At 33.3% G+C, this 20,367-nt stretch overlaps 1 protein-coding gene across 24 annotated transcripts in view; it reads left to right on the top strand.

The window, feature by feature from the left end:
• Window positions 1-20,367, top strand: part of Crem (cAMP responsive element modulator) — a 79,699-nt gene that overhangs the window by 50,857 nt on the left and 8,475 nt on the right. For 9 of the 24 annotated variants that reach the window (XM_026409092.2, XM_026409090.2, XM_026409113.2 and 6 more), the window contains 3 exons: window positions 2,975-3,163; window positions 14,906-14,941; window positions 19,200-19,356. In XM_026409092.2, coding sequence (XP_026264877.2) covers window positions 2,975-3,163; window positions 14,906-14,941; window positions 19,200-19,356 — 382 coding nt within the window. The other 15 variants (XM_026409103.2, XM_026409097.2, XM_026409096.2 and 12 more) reach the window with 7 other exon arrangements.

The following is a 20,367-nucleotide window of genomic DNA, read 5'->3' on the forward strand; positions in this document are numbered from 1 at the left end:
AAGCCTGTTTCCAGGATCCTGAAGCATTGGTAAATCTTGTTTATTATCAAACAAGAGATAATAATTTGAATGGGAATGTCCTTTGCCATTTGATAATGCCAAAATTAAGGGTCCCTTCAGTATAAAAAATGAAACTAGGTTCAAAGCATGAGACTTATCAGTAGAAATATTTTTCCCTTGGAGCCCACATGACGGGGAAGGGAGGGAATGGTGGTATTTGTTTTCCATATCTAATTATATGTTGACTTCATCAGAAAATAACATGGCAAGAGAAACAGATCCTTGGTGTGTGTGTGTGTTCATAGTATGAAAACAAAGTAGTATGGGTTGGAACTTTAGGGGAAAAATTATTGGGAAAAGGAGGAAATAAAAAACAAGAGAAAAGGTAGATTTTTGTTATGTATTCCATGATTCTAAGTACTATTCCAAAAGCTTCATAATTGTATTGGTGTTGAAAATTAATTCTGTAATAGGAATTAGAAATCATGTCTCATTTAACTCTTTTGAAGTCACAACTTTATAATATAGTATGTTGTGAGAAAATGGTAGCCATTCATTTCATTTATTGAGCTCCTGCTCTGTATTAGGCTTTGTGCTTTTACACATTATGGTTCTAATGCCTTTGGCTCTTCCCTTTAAAGCATTATTTCTATAGCATCAAACTAATTATCAGCTGAAAACACGCATTCAAATATAAAATTTATGTCTAGCCATGAAGACCTAAGAGAGCAATATCCCTTGCTTTTTTATATTTCTCTTTTAAAAAAAGTTAGGTCTCTTCCAAACCCCTTAAATATGAAGGCCAAATCCTTGGAATCTTTGGAGAGTTATAGTTTGAAAATATTCTATTTTTATTTTTGTATTATTTTGGTACTAGGGGTTGAACCCAGAGTACTTTACGGTGAGCCACATTCCCAGCCCCTCTCACTTGTTCCCCACCTTTGCATGAACCCCCCCACCCCCGCTTTTTTTTTTTGATATTGAGAGTTGAACCAGGGTCTACTGAATTGTTTCGGACCTTGCTAAGATTCAGAGACTGGCCTTGAAATTCTGATCCTGCTGTCTTATTCTTTTTTATGTTTGTTTTGAGACAATGTTTGGCTAAGTTGCCCAGATTGGCTTAAGCTTTTGATCCTCCTGCCTCAGCTTCCCCGGTTGCTGGGATTACAGGGATATTCCACCATGTCCAGCTGAAGATATCCTATTTTTAAAATGTGTACAGAATATAATGTCCTAAAAAAGCCTGCTAAATTAATATTATCACAGGGTTTTTCAGCTTTAGTACTTCAGCATTTTGTAACTGATTCTTCAGTTTCTGTCAATCCTACTCTAATAGTAACCTGTCAGTGAATTAAAAAACAGCATGCATTTGTATTGAAAACTTTTTAAATGTGTTAACCCATTTTTCTGTAGTAGGTACTAGAATATTAGGTGAAAGAACTGAAAATTTGTTGTTGTTACTTTTACTCTTTCTGTAGTTCTAATAGGCTTATGTTATCAGATTATCACCTAAGTGGTCTTTGCTTAGATGTTATTAAAAATGTTTGAAAATGACTTGAATGTATTTGGAGTATGTTTTAAATACTATTATAATATTCCTGTAAGGCACTTACCTTTATCCATACATGTTGTTATTCTGATGATGGGCTTTTAAAATCTTCATTGTAAAGTAGTTAGCTAGTTTATGTATGATTTTTTTCCTTTTTTTAAAAAAAGGATAGCCATTGGTTCTGATTAATCTCTACTGTTTAAACTAAAACATGCAATCATAATCTTTATGTTAAAGTATAGCAGACCTCTTAGATATTTTAAATAGTACATTTTTGTCCACTAGAGAAATGTTAAAACATTTTAGCCATTTATTTATTTATTTTGGAGTGCTGAGGATGGAACACAGGGCCTCACATGCACTAGGCAAATGCCCTACCACTGAGCTACATCCCCAGCTCTAAAACAAAACATTTGATCAGTTATTCTTTTGAAACTTTTCACCAAAACCAGTAAAAGTAATTGGGGTGTAGCCCCATCCGGACCTGATTATTTTTCTCTTGAGAGTAGGCCCTTTCTATCCAAGATAGGATTGATCTTCAGTTATTAAAACAATAGATAAGGGCTGGGATTGTAGCTCAGTGGTAGAGCACTTACCTAGAGTCAGTATGTTAACTTTTAAGCATGACTAGCTAATCTCAGTATTTAGAGGAACCTTACCTCATTTTTATTGTATTCCAGACATTTAGTAGAGATAAATATTATAGCACAAATTCTTTCAATAGAGTTGACTGGTAAAGAACTTTTCAACTTAACATCTTACATTACAGGATTCTTCTGCCATAGTTAAAGTTATCGTTTACAGTTTTATAGTCGAGTTTTTTGATTCATGTTACTTTAAAAGACACTGACTTTTGACGATAAATGAGAAAAATAGCTGAATGAAGGTACGGAATCATTGTAATTGCAATGCTTAATGGAAATTCCACTGAGCATTTCTTAAGACTTAGAAGAATGTTATTTATAACTAAAAATATAGGAGAGAATGGAGAACACCAAGAAGCTGGGCATTCTCCCATCTATCTCGCCACTCTCTTAAATAATTTTAGTTGGATGGATCCCAGGGAGGATAAAAATTTTATGGGTCCCAGGAATTTCTAAAAGTTCAAAATATTAAATATACTCAGGTGTTTGTAAACTTTTAAAGTCTTGTCCCTGGCCTGGGGATGTAGCTCAGTGTTAAAACACTTGCCTAACATGTGCAAGGCCCTGGGTTCCATCTCCAACACCACAGAAATCAATCAGTCATTCAATATCATCTCCCATAATGAAGCTGATGTTCCTTATCAATTCAGCATATAAAAATAAGGGTAATTTGAGAATGAGAAGTAATGGTAATACATAGACCCAGAGTATATCTCCCAACATGGGGTTATTAAAAATTAATCCTGAAATTCTCTAATATTTCTTTTCTTTTTCTATTAAGTTGCTATAGCCCAAGGTGGAACAATCCAGATTTCTAATCCAGGATCTGATGGTGTTCAGGGACTACAGGCATTAACAATGACAAATTCAGGAGCTCCTCCACCAGGTGCTACAATTGTACAGTATGCAGCACAATCAGCTGATGGCACACAGCAGTTCTTTGTCCCAGGCAGCCAGGTTGTTGTTCAAGGTATATTTTATTAATCTAATACATTTAGAATACCTATGGATTATTGATATCACACCCTTTAGTGGTGATTTTAGAGTTTGATGAAATATACAGGAGATAGAGTTTGGGGGTGGGGTGGGAAACAAAAAAGCTTGAAGAAGAAATATTTTAATACATTAAAGAAGTGAAAGAAATTATCTGACTTTCACTCTTTAGCAGTTTTTACTGGTTCTAAAGAAAGGCTAAATTCAGAGCAACATGATAGACAAAGGGAGTTGGAAACATTAATGAATTTTTAATTAGGTTAATAGCCTTCTTTTGGAAGTCACAAATGCTGTACCTCCTATATTTCTCATACCTGTTTTATGAAGAGTTAAGTATATAGTCCACAATGCCCTGAATTTGGGTCTTTCCTCAGCTATTACATTCAAGTCTAATTTCTAAACAATTCATTTCAAAACAAATGCAGTGTGTGTGTGTGTGTGTGTGTGTGTGTGTGTGTGTGTGTATTAGTCTGTTATCATATTTGAATTTTTCTGTACCCATTCTAGCTCTTCTGAAAGCTGACAGTAGTGAAATAAAAGTTGGGGTGTAACCCTGAACTTTTAGGATTACCTAAGATTTAAATTAAATTTTAATTAAATATTATTTGAACTTCATTTGTGCTTATGATAACTGTAATATGTGTATTTAATACAGTTTTTAAAAATTCTGTGTTTTAATTTAATTATTTTCCTTGGGTTCATTTGCTTAGGTTGCATAGCAGTAATTTTAAGACAAGTGATACCAGTTCTTTTAGTTTGAAAGTCTCGCAAGTATGGGGAAAAAACAGGTTATAATTAATATAGATTGTAATAAAAGTATGTGAAGAACTGAAATAGTAAATTAAAACAACCTTATATTTTTCCCTTACTCATGAACCTTATGTATCTAAATGAATAATCTTATTATTTTTAAAAATTGTAGTTGGACACAATACCTCTATTTTATTTATTTATTTTTATGTGGTGCTGAGGATCAAACCCAGTGCCTCACACATACTAGGCAAGTACTCTACCGCTGAGCCACAACCCCAACCCCTAAATGAATAATCTTGAAGAATAGTCATTTTTCTCATCATCTTTTTACATGGAAAGATCTGAAAATTTGAACTGTAAATAGAGATTGTTTTTATAATTTTTGTTTTATATAATATACATGTAAGTCTTGTGTTTGGGGAGTTTTATGTAAGAACTTATCTATTTATTTATTTTTATGATTTGGGGTACCAGGAATTGCAGGGGTGCTCAACCATTGTGCGACATCCCTAGTCTTTTTTTTTTTTTTTTTAAAGGACAGGGTGTCACTAAGTTGCTTAGGACCTCTCTAAATTGCTAAGGCTGCAGAATCACATCGGTTACACATCCACATTTTTACATAATACCATATTAAAAGTTCATAACCCACTTGAATCAAATGTATGGAAGATGATATGTCTAGAGCTTTTTAATGTTTTGAACAACCAATAAAAAAAAAATTGCTAAGGCTGGCATTGAACTTGCCATCCTCCTGCCTCAGCTTCCCAAACCAGAATTCTTTTTCTTCTACAAGTCACAGAATTATTTTTCTACATTATCTTCCATGAACTTTTATAGTTTTATATTCTTAATCCATCTAGGTCCCACTTCTGTGTATAATTAGCTGGAAATCCGTTTTTAATGTTTTCTCCCTATACTGTATCCCGAATCATTGGTTTGTTCTTTCCTCATTAATTTATGGGGCAACCTTAATTATACAATAGTTTCTTATGTAATTTTGGATCTGTCTCACAACTCTGTTCTGTACAATTTATCTTTTTCTTTATGCTAGTACTATACTTTCTGTCTTCCAGAACAAGTTCTTCATCTTTCTTTTTTCTTTTTTTTCATGCTGATTTAGCTATTTGAAACATGACTCTTTCATATGTTTAGAATAACTGAGTTTTTAAGTAATAATAATAATAAAAAAACAGTGATAAGACAGCATTTAATTTATAGATTAAGTTGGGGAAAGATGAAGTTTTTATAATGTTGTTAAAATGATAAATCTCAAACTACAGGTTTTTTACTTAGTAAGATTTTGTTTTAAACAGTTTAAAATTTTTCTCCATGGCGGTCTTACTCAACTGGTTCCTGAATGCTTTGTGGTAGTTTTTGCTATCATGAATTGTACCTTATTTTTTGATCACATTTTCTATTTGTTGCTGGTATAAATAGATATTGATTTTTTAATAGTTGATCTTTTATCTACTAACCTAGATAAATTCTAATTACTTTAAATAACACTGATTCTTTGTGAATCCATTTGTCAAACTTTGTAAATATTTACACCATATATAAATAAGGTTTCTTCTTGTCAAATTTTTTTACTTTTTTTAATCTTTTTTTTTTCTCTTTTTCCTCTCTCCTTCTCTTCTCCCTCTTTCTCCTCCTCCTTTTTTTAATATTAGTGTCTAGGAGTTTCAGTTCTGTGTTAAACATAGTCAGTCAGTGGGCATTCTTATCCTGAAATTAAAGACAATATTCCCTATCTATCTTTTACTCTAATATCTCACTGAAAGGCAATATCAATTTCATTTTGAATTCTTAGTTTTTATCTTGATTGATTCTTCTGCAGTACTTAATACTGTTGACCTCTGCTTCCTTCACTTTCTTAAACTGCATTCTCATTCTCATTCTCTCCCTTTTCTGCCTTAATTTCAGTCTCTTTTGTTGGGCTAATCTTCCTCTGCCAGTCTCCTTAGTGTAGTGGTATGCCCTAGGATTGTATCCAGGGCCCTCTTCCCATTAGATTTGAGCATTTTTCCTGGATGATCCATTCACTGTGATGATGCCTCTTACTCCAACTGGCTAGTTAGATGTCCACACTCATCTTTGATTCCTTAAGACCAGACTTGACTTTCATTTTTCCCTACCACAAATCTCCTTTTGTTTTCTGTATTTAAGTAATACACTACTTGTCCTTTGCTTTAAGCCCAAAACCTGGCTTACTCTTCCTGCACCTCTCCTCCCAAAGCCACTTTGTGTATTCCTCCCCTTAACTAAGTCACACATGTTTTCTACTCCTCCACACCCCATCCTAGTTCAGACTGCCACACCTGTGATTGGTGTCTACATCAGTTGTCTGCCCTGAAGCTGGTAGTTTTATTGTTTTGTGTTACTTGGAATTGAACCCAGAGCCACTTTATCACTGAGCCACATTCCTAGTCCTTTTGATTTTGAGACAAGTTTTCACTGATTTGCTTAGGGCCTCACTAAACTTCTGAGGGTGGACTCAAACTTGTGAATTTCCTGCCTCAGTCTCACTAGGACTACAGGCATGTACACCATGCCTGGCTTCTGAAGCTGGTAGTTGTAAAAGAGCTTTCAGATTTTTCTCATTATACCAGAGGCAACTTCTTCCTTCTTGCCTTAGTTTTCTTTATTTTTTTGACGGGCGGAGGGTGTAGGGGTCAGGGAATTATTTCTAAAATCTCAGCTAGACTCTTTTCATTGCCTTCCAATGATTCTAGAATCTACTAGTCTCTCTCCTTTTAAAAAAATATTTTTAGTTACAAGTGGACAAAATAACTTTATTTACTTTTTATGTGATGCTGAGGATGGAATGTAGTACCTCACATGTGCTAGGCAAGTGCTATACCACTGAGACATAACCCCAGCCCAATCTCTCTTTAAAAAAAAATTATTGGGGAGGTACTAATATTTATTATAAACAAGTCTGTATCTCCAACTTTTTTTTCTTGTATATTATGCTCTCTATGCTGCAGTTTAGAGTAGTCTTCCTAAAATTTACATCTAAACACGCATCCTAATCCATTTGAGCTGTTATAACAAAATAACCAGAGACTACGTAGCTTTCACGATACATTTTTTTTTTTTTTAACATTTCTGGAGGCTGGGAAGTCCAAGATCAAAATACTAGCAGAATCAGAATCAGTGTCTGCCCAGGGCTCACTTCCAGGCTCAGAGATGGCCATCTTCTTGTGTTTCTTCAAGTAGCAAAAGAAGTGAAGGAGCTCACTGGGGTCTGTGTTGAAGGGCACTGATTCCATTCATGAGGACTCTACCCTAAAAACCTAACCACCTAAAGGTCCCAACACATTTGTACTGGGGCTTAGGATTTCAACATAGAAATTTGGGGTGGGTGACATAAACATTCACTCTATAATGTCATATCAACCTCTATTTAGAACCCTTAATTGAATCCCTATTATTTGCAAGATAGAGCTCAAAAAAATCTTTTATGTGGCCCAAATCTTGGTTTGATCTTGGCCTTGTCCCTTTACTGGCCTCTTACCTCTCTCCTTCTCCCTCTTTTGAATGCAGCTCTATTTCTTTCATTTTCTCTGATAGGCCATGCCCTTTCTCCTGTCTAGGGCTGTCATACTTACCTTTTGTTTTTTTAAGAACACTTTCCTCAATTGTATGCATTATTCAGATTTCATCTTAGATGACCCTTCCTCCAGGAAGACTTCTCCGATTCTCCATATCTGGCTTAGACAACCCCTGGGTCCCCACTGCACCTTATTAGGCATTGTATCACACTTGTTGTGACTTTCTATATCCTGCCTATATGGTAAGTCTGTTTGGACAAGGATCCTTAGTACCCAACAGAGTCCCTGGCATATGATAAATGTTAAACATTTACTGAATGAAAGCGAAATAGTCTTCCTCCTTAAAAATGTTATTAATTCCATATGCTGATTGAATGAGTTTAACTAGTATAGGGAAATATATTAAAACTTTACTAATTGCAGTGAATTAACTAAGCAACCAATTTCCCTCCTTCCTTGCCTTCCTTTCCTCTTCTTTTCCACTAATATTTCCTGAGCATTTTTGTGCCAGTTTAAAGAGACATTTGGCTAAAAATCAAATTGAACCTTTTTATTTTTTAAAATATTTTCTTGGTTGTCAGTGGACTTTATTTATTTATATGCAATGCTGAGAATTGAACCCAGTGCCTTACACATGCTAGGCAAGTGCTCTACCACTGAACCACAACTCCAGCCCCCAAATTGAACTTTTTAAGTCTGAAGTAAAAATTTACTAGTAGTATTCTTTGACCCAAACCTGAGGTATGACTGGACAGAATAGAGTTCTTGATGGAACCCCCTGATTGAGATTGATATCTAGGGTGATCCCCAGGCTTACTTTGTCCTGTCTTCTGTTAAAATCCCAAGCATCTTTGCAGAGTCTCTGGAAAATTACTAGAAACATGGATACTACCTGACATGTTATGTCCAGAGCATCTGAATGTAAAGTTCCTGCCTGCCTGGAAGATGCTTAATTGGATAAAGCAAAAAATATGGTGTAATGTTCTTTTCATTGATATAAAGTCAGGTTGAATTCTAATCGTATAAGGGAATGGCCTTTGTACAAACCATTGATAAAAATAAAAGGTCTCAGTGACACATCACTTATTTTTGTGCATTAGAACTGCAGATATTTTTTTTTCTAGGACATGATCTATTATTACTGTTGAACATTTGCCAGCTTTGTGTCCAACCATGCTATTGTTAAATTTTCTATAATAGTCTGGCTCTTCATGTGCTGAACCTTCAAATTATTCAAATAAAATTTTACATTTAAAAATTTATCAATAGTAATTGTGCTTTATTTATGAATTTTTAAAATCACAAAACCCTTTTCAAGGGGCTTTAGTCAGTAAAATAATGTATTAGGTTGAGTTACAAATTGCTGTTTATATAGGCCAAAATGTTCAAATATCAGAAAGTTCATATGTTTTAATGTAATAGTTGTGGAAGAATGTTATGCAATACTACATTGGCACAGTGAATTTTTAAAATTTCTGTATCTACTTTCTTCATGTAAAAATTAGCAAATTCTGTGTCATGTTAGGAACAGCTGGTTTTTATGGTGTTGTAGCAAATGGTTCAAAGTGAACAAAGGCAACTGGATGTTTCTTACTTGGTAAATTTAGAAGTGTCTAAGAAGGACAGAGAGAATTTCTGTGCTGATTGTCAGTGTATTTGTGGATTTTTTTAAATCCCCAGAGTTTACATGTGTAAGTACTTTTTTTCCCCCTCTGAATTATGAGAAACATATAGGCTTTATTCCTCTTATGTTCACCTAGAAACCTTGGACACAACAATAAAGAAGTAGTTCCGTAAGATATAACCATGTAACTTTTAATGCTAATGAGACTTTTTTTTTTTGCCAGAAACCATTGTAACAGATTTTTATTTAAAAATGAGAAACAAGAACATTAAGATGGTTTATTACAGGAAGAGTTTTTATAGGGCTTTGGTTTCAGTGAGCTGGTCTGTGACAAAGCAAATTGATGGCTGTGATAGGCTAGTGATGTCATTGTGATGTCAATACTCCTACTTATCTTGCACATGCTTGCTAGTTTGGAACACTTTATGTTGAACTGTGATAGGGGAAACAAGACAGTTCTGTATGCAGAAGCCCATCATGGCTGTAACTGGAGATGAAACAGGTAAGAATTTTAAAGTGGGATTTAAATTAATTCTGCAGATATTTTTGAAGTTTAGAAAAAGTATCTAAGAATATCTGAGTGTTTGAAAAAGTATTACTTTCTAGTTGCTTAAGAATAAGAAGTTTTTAGACATATATGTCTGTACATTATTAACTCACTTCTTTAAGGCATCTTGGTGTAATTGCTTCTTTGCTCCGTACTGTACTGCTTGCTTGATTAAAGTAGTAACCCTCTGTGACTCTCTTTCTCCCTTCACCATCTCTTTCCTTCCTGCACGCAGCTCTGCCCTACTAAAATAAGCTATTATTCCATCTGCAACCTGTTGCAAATTCAGTGTAGCTACAAGTTAAACATAATGTTCACCATGGTAAAAAATTAAGCTTCCGATTTCATTACTGCGTATAAAGGTAGCTCCAAACAGGATAGGAGAAACCAATGTGCTGTGAATGTTTTGCGTGCCTACTTGTTTCTTTCCTCCTGTATTTAAAATGGTGTCTGTTCCTCAGCTAATTGAGTTCAAAGGGCTGACGTCATTACATTTCCTGGAATCGTGTTTCAGCAGGGAAGTGGAAAAGTTAAACTCCAAGCGAGCTGCACATTGACGTCAGCTCCGAGTCATGTTGTGATTTAGTCAGTTCCTTTCTGCTTTGTCAAATGCTGCTGACAGATTGAGTTAACTAGCTCACTACTGCCTCTATCTCCAAGATCACCCGTAGACTGAATAGTTTTTCTTATAAGCCTTACTTTAACATTTCTCTTGAGGTAAGTATGTGCTTGAAGAGGGAAACCATTTTATGCCACCTGTACTGCTTGCCTGAGCAGAAGTTGGGGGCTGTCAGGAAAAATTAAAGGGTAAGATTGTGCCTCCTGATGAGGCTGCTGTCCCTGCACATGCTTGGTGACAAGTGGCCTATATATAGCCTGGAGGAATTCTTTGGCTTTTGCTGGATCTATAGGAACTTGGGATTCAGAGTGCTCTCTGGTGCCCAGTCAGGGAAGTGCTTGTCTTTTCATTGTTCCCCACCCCCTAGCCTCTGGTATTTAAATTTGTAATCAGTAATTCTCTTTACTGTGGTTTGATTTTCTTAGTTACATATAAGTGATTTTGAAAGATTTAGTTACTAGTGACCTTTGTGTGCTTGCAACATTGTTTATTCACTGTTCTTATTTGTAACCCAGTTCTGAATTTGTAGTTGAATTAAGAATGAATGGTGATTACACAACTTTATCACAATTTAGCTCTTTAGAGTTAGCTGGGTCTCAGCCCCCTTCCTGGATTAGAACATTCCATTGTCTTGAGCAAGTAAAACCTGCATTGAATTGTTTTTAAGTTTGTCTTAGGACTTTTTTTTTTAAAGAAGTTTTGTGAAGTTATAGAAGTGCTGTAGATTATAGAAGGTCTTAAATGATAAATTTATTATAAGATAGATGAATTTAAAATGATCTCAAATACTGCATGTCATATGATTCTTAGAAACAAAGGCATATTTGTCTATATATTTACTTTCTAGACATTATTGGTTTATCTGTCTTTTTTTTTTTTTTTTTTTTTTTGGTGGGCAGGTACTGGAAATTAAAACCAGGAGTCCTTTATCACTGAGCTATAGCCCCAGCCCTTTGTTGTTGTTGTTTTGAGACAAGGTCTCACTAAATTGCTGAGGCTGGCTTCCAACTGTTAATTCTCCTGGCTTAGTTTCCCCGGGTTGGTAGGATTATAAGCTTGTGCTACCATGCACTGCTGGTTTGTATTTCTTTTAACTAAACCTTTAATTCCTATTCCCCATTTGACTTGTCTAAGCTTGAGAATTATAGCAATACAATAAAATAAAATGATAACAAATACTGAATATATTGAAAGATGAATGTTAAGGCAATTATTTATGTAAAGAGCTTAACCATTGCTTATTAAACATAAATTAAACATTTTATACATTTATGTTTACAGAACGAACATACCATCCTTGAAATTTTTTTCCCACAGTTTAAACAGTAATGCTTAATCATAATTCCCTTTCCAATTTAAAATTTTCAAAATGTTGAAACAAAACTATCAAGTAGTATAGAGCATTCTTTCACAAATCCTGATTGTGCTTTTGGAAATAATTATTTTCCAAAATCTCCTCAGTTCTCATAGAATTAATGCTATTTGAAAACCTATTTGAAAATGAAAAATAAGTCATATTGCCTTTTTTTCCATAAGTGCGGAAAGAGCGCAGGATTTAAGGATATTTTCAGAGGTACAATAGAGCAGCTTTCAGAACCAGGCCTTTGAACTGTGGACTTGCAAACCAAGGGGATTGATCTAGTTCAATTGCTTGCAAACTCTTTGACCATGACCCATATTTTATATTATGACACAGTGGATGTGTGTATGTGTGTGTGTGTGTGTGTGTGTGTGTGTTTGTGTATACATTCTACATTTATATAAAATATATTTCAAACAGAATACTCACTTCCTTTTCTAATTTTTCATTTAATGCTCTTCTTAATTTGTTTTTTCTTTTTGTGGTGCTAGGAGTTGAACCAGGGCCTCATGCCTGCTAGGGAAGCTCTCTACCACTGAGTTATATTCATAGCTCCCTTAAAACACAGTTCTTGACTCATGAAATTAATTTTATGACCCACTAATGATCTATAACTTACAGTTTGAAAAAAAATTGATCTAGATCAAAATCAGGCTCCTAACACAAATGACTGGTCTAGCAGCATTTACTTAGAGGATCATGGAAGTGTCTGTCTGTAGTTTATTATTGATTCTGTTGGGTATCATTTAAATTTTTATAAGAAAAAAATTTGTTTTATTAATAAATTAATGTTAGGAGCATAATTCCTTCCTTTAGATTCAGAGTTTTAATAAGTTGTATTCAAATTGAGTTTCTGAATTGTTAACAACAAAACTTCCATCAATTTTGGATAATGATATCTTAATTTTCACCTTTGTGAAAGGAGATTATTGACCATGATTTTTTAAGCGCTTTAGACATAAAAGAATGAATTTGTTCAGGTTTAACAGCTTCTTGAAGTTGGTAGCAAAGCAAGATATAATTATGTTGGACATGAAAATAACAAATCATTTATCTATCTTGAGTTTAAATAAAACTTGAAAGTTCTGTGGAGGATGAAATGGAAAATGGCTTTATGCTGTTTTCCTATTATTTAAAAAAAAGGGAGAAGTGCTGTTGGGGATGGAACCTAAGGCCTCATGCATACTAGGCAAGTGCTGTAACTAAGCCTCAACTCCAAATATCTAATTAAAATAAAAGAAAAATTAATGCAATGTAATTTGGGACATTTATTTCATTTTGCCCCACCCATTTTATTTGCCTATATGAATATATTGCCTAATTAAATAATTATGATGCTACTTTGCATTTGTGTAAATAGAAAAATAAAAATCACTTAACATTGCAAATAAGTATAAATATAAATTGAAGAAAGTGCTATCAAAGTAACTATCAGGTTGTATATATGGAAAGCAGGAAATATAGGTTAAGATTAGGGTGAGCCTCATTAAGGAAACCATATTTAAATAGTAAAATAGAAAAGCACTTTACATGGGTTACAATTGAAATACACAAAACAGATACTGTTATACTCTTGTGTATAAATGAACACAGATCCTGACAGGTAAATGACCTTTCCAGCTTCTACAGGTACCAAGTAGTGAGCCAGTTTTTGTCTTCAGACTCCCTTGGTTCTGCTCATAGTATATTACAATGCTCTCAAAATTCACCTGACAAGGCCCAGAATGTAGCTCAGTGGTAGAGCACTTCCAGCCATGTCCAAAGCCCTGGATTTGATCCCCAGCACTGGGAAAAAAAAAATTCACCTGACATGGATAAATTAATACCAGTGTAACATGAGTCCTTATAGCATACTACACATTGGTTATAAAATATGCAAAGTGAATTAGCGTTCTTTTAAGTAGTCAAAATGGAGTTTTTACTAGAATTTTTATTATTACTCTCATAGGAAAATAGAGCATTTATTTGCCATTTTATGGAACATTAACTTTCAAGTATTCATACCTTTCCATTTTTTTACCCAGACTTTCAAAGATTTTTCACTTATTAAACAACCTAAGAAGGCCCCTTATGTGTAACTTCGCTTGATTGTGGTAATCATTTCATGATGTGTGTGTGTGTGTGTGTGTGTGTGTGTGTGTGTGTGTATATATATATATTTCAAAGCATCTCTTTGTACACCTTGAATATATATAATTTTACTTGTCAACTATACCTCAATAAAGCTGAAAAATTTAATGACAATTCCATGTGGTCTATGTGTTAATAGTAATTGTAATGAATTTGAAAATGTTTAGTACTTTAATAGGTATTTTTGGTAAATTTAATTTCCCCAAAGAAACCAGAGCAATGGAAAAAGGAAATATTTTGACAGTATGGGATGCAAGGCATAGATAGATAAGTCTGATTTGGGTAATAGGAGCACTGGTGTGGTGGTAGGAAGAGAGAGAACTGAAGAACAAAAGTGGAGTAGCTTACTGGAGAAAGGGAAAGCCCTCTCCCCTACACTTAATGACTTTTAAGTTACCTATGTTGCTTACTTAGGTGTATTTAAGATTACTGGCACATAGTGAAATGACATATGAAGGTAGGAACTTCCTCTATAGAGATGTTTTCCTTCAGTTAATATGCTTAGTACTTATGGATACTTCAGCAAATAAACGGTCAAATAAAATCACCGTCATATTGGGAGTTGGACAGTTGGACAGATTGTTTCACTTTGGTAACTATCAGAATAGGCATTTGGCTGGGTTTCTTATTTATTTCTTTGTTTCCTACTCTGACTTGTGGGTTTTTTTAGTTTTCTTCTTACCAATCTGACAAGAGTGTATCATTTGGTCATTTGTGATTCTCCACTTTTGAGGTTCTGTCTCAAGTGATTATATACACTAAAAGGGACATTTTATGTTATTTTTAATAGTTTGTTGTTTAAAGGGATATAACAATGTGTTATAAATGTAAAAAGTTCTTAGGCATATTTTTAAGCAAAATAAGGAGTAAGAACCATATATTTTGACTCCTCAGGTTTGTTAGAAGGGAAACTCCAGGGGAAATTTATTTAAGGATGTTATAAGCCTTTTAACTAAAATACAGTATAAGCATAATTTGGAACATTGTCTTTCAGAATTTAAGGAAGGGAAGAAGAAGGGAAATAACATTTGCTGAATGCCTACCATGTGCCAGGCACTGTGCTAGACACTTTGACATACATTACAGGGTTTATTGTGAGTATTAAATGAGATAATGTATCCCCATTTTACAGATGAGGAAACTGAACTTGCCCCAAGTCACATGGCTGGTAAGTGGCAGAGCTGGACTAGAACCCAGACTCCAAATCCCATGTTTTTTTCTGCTGTACCATGTTCAAAGCTTGCAAATAGAGGTATGAAGTTAATGATCAGAATTGAGAGTTCTAGAAATTTTCTTTTCCCATGAAATACTTGACACCAACCCCTCTAGAATTCTTTCATTTCAAGAGTTAGATGGTTGGAAATACATTATAGTTAAAACCCTCTTCTAAAAATGCCACATTAGATGTATTTAAGGGAAGATTTAGGAAATAATGTCTTTTATCAAGAAATGCCACTTTGAATAAATACATATCTTGTTGCTTTCTTTCCATATCATAATGATAAAGATTTAACTATCATAATTAAGTCTATAAGGAAGACTACTTACTTTAATCATCCCAAATACCTGTACAATACCCTAGGAAGTTCAAAATTATCTTTGTAGTATACACATAAACTAATGAAATAACCATTATATGCCAAGTACTAGGACACACCAAGGTAAAAAGATACTGCCCCTGACTTGTCTGAAAATTTTTACTTGCCTGAGAAAATTAGTGTATAAATAAATATCATATTATCTATCTTCAACTGTAATTTTTAAGCCCTACTGATGACCCCTGTATTTTTGGAAATAAAAATGAAATTCTAGAATAAAAAATATTTTGGACACTTTTTACTAGTTAGATGGGACAGTAATCAGCCTTTAGAAGAGAATAGGAATAAGAATTGGTCATCATGGAATATGATGGCTCTTTGAACTGTGATCCTTGGTTTCTAATCTGCTTTAAATGACCACTGAATTCATAACATCAGAAACTGAAGCCTACTAAGGTTAACACTGTTTCATAACTTATTTCAGAAAAAACAAGAAAGTCTCTTTGCCCATATCTTTTTAACATACTTTACTAATTAGATTACATTTGAATATATGGACTTTATCCTTTGACCTCTGGAAGTATACCATCCTATAGATTCTTTAGGCTATTATAGAAATTTATTCTAATTCCTACTAATTTATACTAATTCATATTTCTGGCTTGAACTAATAAACTATAATCTCTATTTTAACAAGAATAAAATTAACATGTAACATATCTGGAACATTATAATAAAACCCTGTTTACCTAACATCCCCGAACTAATATATATGGAAATATCATCCCTTTCTGTTATTTTAAAGTGATCTTTTTTTTTTTTTTCTGAGCTATTACTTCAAAATGTTTTAGGAATACTCCACTTGGAATTGCCACTATCCTTCATGCTGCCCAGTTTGGTTCTTCAAAGGTGGCTGTGGCTGTTCAAAACAGGCAAAAGTTGTTTGGAAACATTCCTGATGTCCATTTTCATCTGTGAAGTATTTCTATCCACCATCCCTTTTCCCAGTTTTTTAAAAAAGTTTGTTTTAGTAGATACTCTTAGCTTTTGTATTTCATGTAAACATTCTGTTCTAATTTCATATTACAGAAGGTAGCAAATGTATGCAAAACTAAAGAGTATAAGAAACCCTTAAGTACCCTTATATTAGTTTTTTTGTTTGTTTGTTTGGTTGGTTTTTTGTTTTGTTTTGTTTTGTTTTTTTCACTTCTTTGTGAGCACTGTTTGAAATAGCAAGCTTAGAACTAGGCCTGCATTGAGGCTGTCTGCGGATGTCAACACAGTAACATGTAAACTTCTGATTCCTCACTGGCTATTGTTCCAATTTTAGAAAGCCTGTAGCCTCCAGCTGTTGCATTGTTTAAGCTTTTATTATCCTATAACCTTCTTCCTTGGATGTGGGTAAAGAGAAAAGAGGGGAGGACTATATTATTTTATGTTCCACTCCATCTCCTCTGACATGATCAAGCTGTTTAAATAATAAGTGCATTATAATTTCATATATGTATACAATATATAAACTTTATTATATGAATAAATATATATATATATTTATATATATCAGGATTCACTGTGGTATATTTTTACAATGGACGTAGCATAATTTGGTAGATTTCATTCCCCAGTACTTGCCTATGCCCTCTCCTCTTCCCTTAATTTCCTTCCTCTATTGGAATCTCTTCTATTTTCCTGAATCCCTTTTAAAATTCTTTTTCTTTTTTTCCTCTCTAGCTTCCACATGAGAGGAAAGATTGACATTTGACTTTCTGGGCCTGACTTAATTCACTCAGCATGATGTTCTCCAGTTCCATCCATTTAAAAATAATAATAGGGACTCTGTAATGTTTTGAACGATCAATAAAAAAAAAATAATAATAATAGGGAGATTAGTAGGAGGATTAGTAGGAGGAAGGAGGAGAGGGAAAGGAAAGTTACTGGGGAATGAGATTGAGCAAATTATGTTATGTACATGTTTAAATATGGCATGAAGAATTCCATTATTACATATAATTATAATGCACCAGAAAAAACTAAAAATAAAAGAGATTAAAAAAAAATCTTTAGTAAGTTAGTTTACCAGGGGTTTTCTTCTTAAAAATTTCAAAGCTATAAAAATTTCAGCAACATATAATGAGGCATCTGTATATAATGTTTTGAATAGCCATCAAAACAAATATGGGACTTTTCCTAAGTTTAGTAATAGAAATTTGGCTGATGATTATTTATCACAGTTACTATTTATCGCCATTATTTTTAAATTATAAAAAGGAGAGGCAGTAAGTACTACCTTATAAATAGTATTTTTATTAATTCTGTGAAGACCTTTAGATAATCTTCCCTCAAAGCCACATTTTTCATTTGTTTTATTCTATTTCTTAATCTTCAAGCCCTAAGGGGAAAAGCTGTTATTCACCCAATAAAAGAAAGTAGTATTTAATTTTTAATTTTTAAAAACTGCTTGTCTATTTTCAAAGATAGTATTCCATTTAGGTGAAAAACTCTCTCCTGTATTGAAAAAAATTTCAGTTCTTACTCAATGGTTATAATACTTTTTTAAAACCATGAAAATACTATATTTCCTTTTGAATGGCATTTGGTTCAGATCAATTTTTACAAGATTTAATAACTTTTTAAAACTTTTTTTTGCATTTAGCTTTGAGAGAGTATGTATTTTGTAATATCAAATTGACTCTGGACCATATGTTTTCAAAGTTGAAGCATTGGTGATAGACATGTATTTCATCACTCAAATCCATCTGTCTTTTCTAGGAAGCTGTGTTTAATGCAGTTGATAGACTATTGAATATAAATAAGGAAACTTTGAGAATTTTCTTTCAGTATTCAATCTGAATTCTAAGTAAATATTATTTACTAAGAAAATAATTTTTATATGAATACTTAGGAATGTATTACTTAAAAAAGAAAAATAAAGAAAAAAAATCCCCTGAGTAGCCACTTTTAAGAAAAACTTTGTTGGTTTTCATTTGTTTTGCTTTGTTTTTGATTGTTGTTTTTAACTAAAACCTCAGTGAGCTAGATTCCTTCCCTTTTCTCAGTCATTTTCTGGTAATAGAATTTGTACCTATAGACCTTTAGTGACTGTTTCAGGCATGATATAGAAGGTACAGAGAAATCTTTCCATTGGCATGTTCAAAGGATGGAGATATTCTGCTTAACTAAAATTTTTGTAGTGCTGTGCTAGAGCTAGCACCTTCTGGCTTGCTATAGCCAATATTATGCTTTCAGCATCTTTGTGAATTGATTGTTAAAGCAACCTTTGTTGAAAGTTACATATGCACACACACTCTTATACAAATGAATTACACTAAAAAGCAACATCAGTACTCAAAACTCATCATTTCTCATAAATTTTGTCTTTGCTGTTCAGATTATTTACATATTTTTATCTGTATGGTGTGCTACTTATTTGTGTTTCTTCCCAACTCTACATTCAGTGAAGTCATATTGCTATCTTGACATTGGCCATTGTGAAAGTATTTCCATCATGGGAATCATCAAACACTACAGATTAGGACTTTCTCTCCCCAATCCCTAGAGAACTGTTTCTTAAATATTTTATCAACACACTACTGACTTTAGGCTAAATGAAATGTAGTTAAAAAGCTTTGATAAAAATTTGTCTAAAATTCATTAGGACATTGTTCTACCTTAAATGTAGTCAGAGTTGAAATATTCATATCTTAGTTCTATAAATGCTGAAGGAGATCTTTGATATTTAAGATCCCTGTAATTCTCAGAGTAATTATCTTTAACATTAAAAGATCATCTCTAGTGACATATAAAAAGTATGTTTTTCAAATTAATTTTATATAAAATATCAACTTGTGAATTGTTTATATAAGCTTGCTGTATTTTATTTCATTGCAGCTGCTACAGGTGACATGCCCACTTATCAGATCCGAGCTCCTACTACAGCTTTGCCACAGGGTGTAGTGATGGCTGCCTCACCAGGAAGTTTGCACAGTCCCCAGCAACTAGCAGAAGAAGCAACACGTAAACGAGAGCTGAGGCTAATGAAAAACAGGTAAGCTGTTTCACCAGAAATCAGGACCCTCTTATAGGACACCTAATTTTTTACTGTGGGACTTTAAAAAAATTACACTTGTCCTAAGCTCTTTCTCCCCAGTTAAGTGTTATGTGCATTGTGTGTGGGTTTGTGCTCTGCATGATATAATGATAACTAGAATGTCTTCTAGTTAAGAGTACCTAGCCATTAAACTATCTCATTAGAAGATAATCCCATTGTGTTATAATGATGATGTTCAAAAGGTACATTACTTTAAAAAAAAAAGATAGACTTCATTATAAATAAAAATTTATTTTGTATATGGCTTTTACTTTGTGAGGCAGTATTATAAGTATAATTTTTTAATTCTTTATTAGCAAAATAAATTTAAGTATTAGAAAGCATGTTTGAAATTTTTATCCTTTCAGCTATTTCTAACTTTGGTTTTCATTATTACAACAAAATATGTGTTATTTTGACAAATTCTACTCAAGTACACATACAAAATATCTAAAATAATTAGAATAATCCATGGCTTCGTCACTTAGAGATACCTGCTAACATTATAGTATGTATGTTTCCAGTCTGTTCTTTCATTTTCTCTCACATATTCTTGCTTGTTGTCTCTGTAATTATATTTTTAAAAAATCAGTATAAAATCAAATGCTGTTTTCCCCCAAAAAAGTTTTAATTTAAACAAAAATTTATTTTAACTTGAATATTATTTTTTGTTTTATTTTAGTTCTTATTTTGAAGAGTAGCGCAAATTAATTTGATTTCCAAAATGAACAGAATTGTTCTAGAGTTTTCTTGTAAATTTTCTTGTCACCTCTTCCTAAGTGTTAAATAATGTCCTTATTATAAGAAAACAAAGCATCAGATGGGATCATCTGCTTGCAACCGATCAGGATTGCAAAGGTGGTCTTAATCATCCTGAATAACCTACAAATTGTGGCCTCTGGATCCCTAAAATTCAGTTTTGAGTTTATCACTATCCTTTGTAACAGTGTGAACCAGAAGTAGCTATAT

The sequence above is a fragment of the Urocitellus parryii genome, chromosome 9 (genome assembly GCF_045843805.1).
Source record: "Urocitellus parryii isolate mUroPar1 chromosome 9, mUroPar1.hap1, whole genome shotgun sequence".
Lineage (NCBI taxonomy): Eukaryota > Metazoa > Chordata > Mammalia > Rodentia > Sciuridae > Urocitellus > Urocitellus parryii.